This window comes from Nicotiana sylvestris, chromosome 2 (assembly GCF_000393655.2).
Source record: "Nicotiana sylvestris chromosome 2, ASM39365v2, whole genome shotgun sequence".
NCBI classification, from domain to species: Eukaryota; Viridiplantae; Streptophyta; class Magnoliopsida; order Solanales; family Solanaceae; genus Nicotiana; species Nicotiana sylvestris.
Window position 1 is genome coordinate 9,546,620 of NC_091058.1, and position 5,728 is coordinate 9,552,347.

The 5,728-nt window shown below is 32.1% G+C and overlaps 1 protein-coding gene across 1 annotated transcript; it reads left to right on the plus strand.

Annotated features, from left to right (window-relative positions):
- Window positions 1-514: 514 nt before the first annotated feature.
- Window positions 515-2,362, plus strand: LOC104219519 (NAC domain-containing protein 92-like). Its single transcript, XM_009770214.2, has 3 exons — window positions 515-899; window positions 1,049-1,326; window positions 1,649-2,362. Exons 1-3 carry the CDS (start codon window positions 713-715, stop codon window positions 2,159-2,161), a joined length of 978 nt encoding a protein of 325 aa, XP_009768516.1. The 5' UTR covers window positions 515-712; the 3' UTR covers window positions 2,162-2,362.
- Window positions 2,363-5,728: the final 3,366 nt, after the last annotated feature.

Here is a 5,728-nt window from a genome sequence, read left to right on the forward strand (position 1 = left end):
CATTTTGTGTAATATTTTGATTATTCCATCAATAAGCTAAGCTTTGAGTATAATTGTGTCACCGGTTTGAATTTCTACTGCCTTTCAAATTTCTGGTTTATTTTTAAGAAAACAAAATAAATATTTGAATTCACCCATGAGAAGAAGGTGACGGATATACAATGACTATTTAGTTACATAGCAAAATTTTGAAGTAGATTATATTGGTTAAACAAATGACAACAAACAAGAGGTATTTACCAACCATTTGAATTTCCAAGTTTACCTAATGACATATACACGCATATGATTACGCCATTTTCATTTAATTAAATCATTAAAACGGAGTTGAAATATGAAAGCTAGGTATGGAGATAAGGGAAGAGCTTTTGGTCAACTTCAACACGAAAGCGACAATTTTATTTTGCTAATAAAATTAAAGCCAAAATTAGAACTGCCCAACCCAAGTTGGCTTTTAGAAATTAAGTTAACAAATTACTCCTATTTAGGGACTAGTGTTCCTCCTTAGCTACACTTTTATCTCAATAATACCAATAATCCTTCTACTACAAGTTTTCCTCTCTTCCCTTAACTCCACTTCCCTTTTTTTTACATAATATTCTTCACTCCTTCATATAATTAGTTTGTGTTCATATTCAAAAGCTTTCTTATTTTTATGTTACACCTTTAAAGAAATTGATAATAATTTGAAGAAATTTAAACTTTAGAAATTATGGAGACTGTGTGTGGATTTGAGGGGTATGAAGAAGAAATGGAATTGCCTCCTGGTTTTCGTTTTCATCCAACAGATGAAGAGCTTATCACTCATTATTTAGCCCCTAAGGTTCTTGATTGCAACTTTAGTGCTAAAGCTATTGGTGAAGTGGATTTGAACAAAGTTGAACCTTGGGATTTGCCATGTAAGTTTACTATACTGCGTACAACGACCCTTATGACTCATGGGTTGCACCTTTGTCCCTAGACTCATGATGAATCCCGATGAGTGATTTCTTGAATTTATCCAAATACATATTTTATCTCTGTGTATTTAATTTGTTTTGAAATGCAGGGAAGGCAAAAATGGGCGAAAAAGAATGGTACTTTTTCTGTATCAGGGACAAGAAATATCCAACAGGACAGAGGACAAACAGAGCAACAGAAGCAGGGTATTGGAAGGCAACAGGCAAAGATAAAGAGATATTCAAGTCAAAAACATTGGTTGGTATGAAGAAAACTCTTGTTTTCTACAAAGGAAGAGCACCTAGAGGAGAAAAAACAAATTGGGTCATGCATGAATATAGATTAGATGGCAAATATTCAGTCCACAACCTTCCAAAATCTGCCCAGGTAAAAAAAATCATCAAAAACATGCTTTTTCTTCCCTGTTTAAGGTTGTTGTTTTGTCACTATGTGGATTCAAAATTTAATTTTTATGAGTTGAAGTCCAGATTTCGTTGAAGATTCAGAGTTTTTACATAGAAGAATTAACCTAAACAACCGCTCATTCAACCACATAAACTAACAATAGCCGACATATGTATAATATATATATAATTCATGTAGAATATGTGTAAAATCGGATACAATCAGCGTATAATCTATGTATACCGGCTAAAAAAAGTAAATTGAATTGTTGACAGTATTCTGATTTTTTCCCTTTTTCCTGCAGAATGAATGTGTGATTTGCAGAGTTTTCAAGAAAACTTCAGGAGGGAAAAAGATAGCAATCTCAAGTCTAATCAGAAACAACAATATGACAGAAAGTCCACGGTCCTCAAATTTGCCACCATTAATGGACATGTCACCATATAATAATCAGATTACAACAACAACCAGAAGTAGTGGAGAGACAAGTAATTCTCATGTGACCTGCTTCTCCGATTCAATGGAGGACCAAAAACCTCAAACACATCAACCTCTGGCTTGTTCCCCTCCTTCTGTTGATTTCCCAAAATACCCTTCAAATATACCAAACCAAGTCATGCAACCCTACATTGAAAATTTCCAGTATGTAGATTCTGGACTTATGCAAGATAATTCTATATTGAGGCTTTTACTGGAAAACAACAATTATGGGTCAGAATCAAAACACAACATTCATTTGAGAGGTTACGAGGATCATAATGACTTCAACATCAATTCAGCTGGGCCAGTGGACCTTGATTGTCTCTGGAATTATTGAATTTGATTAGAGTTTGGATAAAACATTTAAGTAGGGACTTTAGTTTATAGCGATTGAAGGCTTGAAATGCAATAGAAATAGCAAAAAAAAAAATAGATTGAATGTGGGACATAGGGCAGAAATTGTTGCTATTGTTAGGTCACTGTTTGTGTATAGATTTGGCTCCACTCGAAATAATACAGAAGTTAATTGGTTTGTTAATATCAAAATGTAGTTCAATGTTTCAGGGTTATGAGCATTTGAACAGTTTAGTAGATATGTTTGTTAGCGAAAGATCATGTAAAACAATTTTTTCACTTGAATAATTGATGTATTTAGAGTAACATTTACAGACATCGTAACTGGTAAAGTTGTTGTCATGTGACTAGGAGGTCACGGGTTCGAGATGTGAAAACAGCCTCTTGCAGAAATACAGGATAAGATTGCGTACAATAGACCCTTATGCAGGGGCGGATTTAGGGGGGCGCAAGGGGGTTCACCCGAACCCCCTTCGCCGAAAAAATACACTGTATATATAAGGCAAAATCTATTTTTTACCTCTATATATTAAGTTTTGAACCCCCTTAACACAATCCAAAAGTGTAGTTTAGTGGTCAAGGGGGTTCAAAATCTACATAAGGTCATGAGTTCAATTCCCACTAGATACAAATCCGGACCACGCGCATAGCAGAAGCTTAGTGCACCAGGCTGCCCTTTATTTACCTACATCGTAAGTAGGTGTAATTTTAACTTGTTATAATAAGTTTCAAGTTCTAATATCAAGATTGCTATAAAGAATTATTTATTATTGTAAATTAACTCAAACTCTTTACGAAAAGCGAAAACTTCACTAACAATTGGCCTCTTTAATCCTCGCGGTTATCTTTTAATGATGTACTTAGTGTTAGAAAATTTGATTAATGTCATGCTTTCAAATCTCAGTTAGTTAGGAGGATTCATATTTTATTACATATTAGTTAGATTAGTTGGTTATGTGATAGCATCATATGTTAGAAGTTTGTGGGATCCACCGACAAGGATTGTGGTGGAGTGGTAAGTACTCCTTCATTCTTAACCAAAAGTTTTGAGTTCGAGTCCTTGGGTATAGAGTCGCCTTTGTTAGGAAACGCTTTACCCCCAATGTGGGACTTTCTGGCGCGAATCCGAATTTAATCGAGCCTCAATGTGTGTACCGGACACCAGGCGTGAAACCAAAAAAAGGTTTGTGGGATGCACCATTTCGTTGCCCTAGCTCAGCCTCTCGTCATTATACGAGGAGGATTCGTATATGAATTCTTTGCAATTCCTACTGTTAGGCTACCAACCCAGTTATATGGCTCATCTGCAAAATTGCAACTTTTTTGTACAGCTACACAAAAGCCATATTTGACACTTTTTTTGTTTGTTTATATTATGTCATATTAGTCTTTATTTTCCAGGATAAGGAAATTCGCCGTGGAAACTTTTGTATACTGATAGTATGTAATTTATTTTCAACTATCACGTTAAGAGACCAGCAAAAATAAGTAAATTGTCCATAATAAATCATACCTAAGAAATAACAGTTAAAAACATATCATAAAGATCAAATTGTATAAGTGAGCTTTGGCCAAAAAGAAAACTATAACTTATTGTACTTCTTATTTAATTTTTGAATATTAAAATTGTTATTTTAAAAAAAATAATGATGACCGGATTAGCTCTAAAAGATAAGTGGGCCCTTGATAAGCTTAATAATCCAAATAAATTAGGATGAATGCTTTATAATTTTAAACGCGTGATATTTGGTTCCCAAATAAATATTTGTTTATGCATTCTAGTAAATTTAAAAGGTTGATTGTAACTCAACTTTCATTTTATTGCATTAAAGTCATTAAATTATTACTTTTTGTAAACAACAAAAGTCATTTAAGTTTATCCACGAAAGTCATTAAACTGGAGTATTTTTTTATAACAAAAAAAAAATTGCTCTATTTTGTCTAAGTAATACAAAAAAGTCATTACGAGGAAATAAAGAAACAATATTATAATACTTAGGCAAAGTTGAATAATTTTTTAAAGAAAATTTTCTAGTAATCTGCTGCGATTCTAGGGCAAAGTTGAATAATTTTGTTGGTGCAAAAAATAATTTTGTGACTCTTTTTTTAACACTTGAGCAATGTCGAGTGATTTTTATATTACATATAATATTTAATGACTTTGCTGCAATAAAACAAAAATTAATTGATCATTTATGAATCGATCCTAAGTTGATTGCTAATTGGTGTAATTGCAGTATGTTTCTTCTCCATCTCTTACTCTCTCAACACGCACACACGTCACAACTCGTACAAGTCTTCATATATTATTTTTTTCTTTGGTTCAAGCTGTAAGTACTTAATCACATTGATTAAACTAGGATAGGCATATGTAAAACTAGGACCCTATTCTTGAAAATTCAACTATTCCGTACTCAATGGGTAATAAAAATATTCGAATTCAGATAGGGTTTTATTTATTTATTTATTCACTCATGACAAGTGATAATTTACTTTTTTTTATTTTGATACAAAATAAGTGTTTATTTACATCATCAAGAAGAAATTAATTTTATTTTTTAAAAATTTACCCTTATTTACATATTTCAATGTGTCAAGGTAACAAATAATTAAAGTTAATTTAATGAATATATTTTTTCCTCTAAAAATTTATATTTCCTTAATAAGTGTGTTCCGATAAAATTGCCACTTTTTATGAATCGGAATGAGTATTTATTTATTACTTTTATTGTTCTAGTCAGTTGGAGGAATATTTATTGCGATCCCAATGCAAATGATATCTGCAGTTATTTATTCTAGAGCTTTTATTTTCTCTTTTTGTTTCAAAGTTTGGAATGATTGATTGGAAAATTGATGATTTGACTTAGTGTAATATAATAATTTTATCTCAAATACCACGGTGACTAACTAATACTCCTATTGTTTGGTGTAAAAAAAAAAGACAATACTGAGGTTTTTTTTTTCTTTTTCTTTTTTCTGAAGAACTGGGCTTAATATGCAACTGAGGCATTTTAGTTTTGAGCAATGCCCTTGTCTTTAATTCTAAATATTTATGAAATTTCAAGATTCAGTTCAAAATATTGGGTAAACATTTTCTTTCTTTTTTTCTTTTTATATTGAAGTTGAGCATTTGTTACACATAGAGATGACAAAATGGTTAAAACAAAATAATTATCCACTCATTATTAGAAAGCTGTATTTGTAAACTAATTTTGGAAAAAACAGAATAACATATAAACAGAAAATGTAAAAAGATAAAAATCAATTCGAGCCCACTGAATTCACAGTGTTTACTTAAGGAATTTAATCCCCTCTTAGTACCGAAGGTTATGGATTATTTTCTTCCAGGATAGAATGAATTACACACTGGTATAGTGGTACGTCAAACCCCAGTGTTTCAGCCAACACAAAGTTCGATAGTAAATCACACTTACTGTTGTTTTGTTTGATGTTAAAAGTATGCAGAAGGAGGAGGAGAAACTCAGAAAATCGTATGGAAATTCTGAGAGAATAGACTTGTATTTATAGCCAAAGTTGGGCTGAAATCTGA

Coding starts and splice junctions, on each gene's coding strand:
- LOC104219519 (XM_009770214.2), top strand. CDS start 713: ATGGAGACTGTGTGTGGATTTGAGGGGTATGAAGAAGAAATGGAATTG. Junction 900..1,048: donor TGAACCTTGGGATTTGCCAT/GTAAGTTTACTA, acceptor TTTGAAATGCAG/GGAAGGCAAAAATGGGCGAA. Junction 1,327..1,648: donor ACCTTCCAAAATCTGCCCAG/GTAAAAAAAATC, acceptor TTTTTCCTGCAG/AATGAATGTGTGATTTGCAG.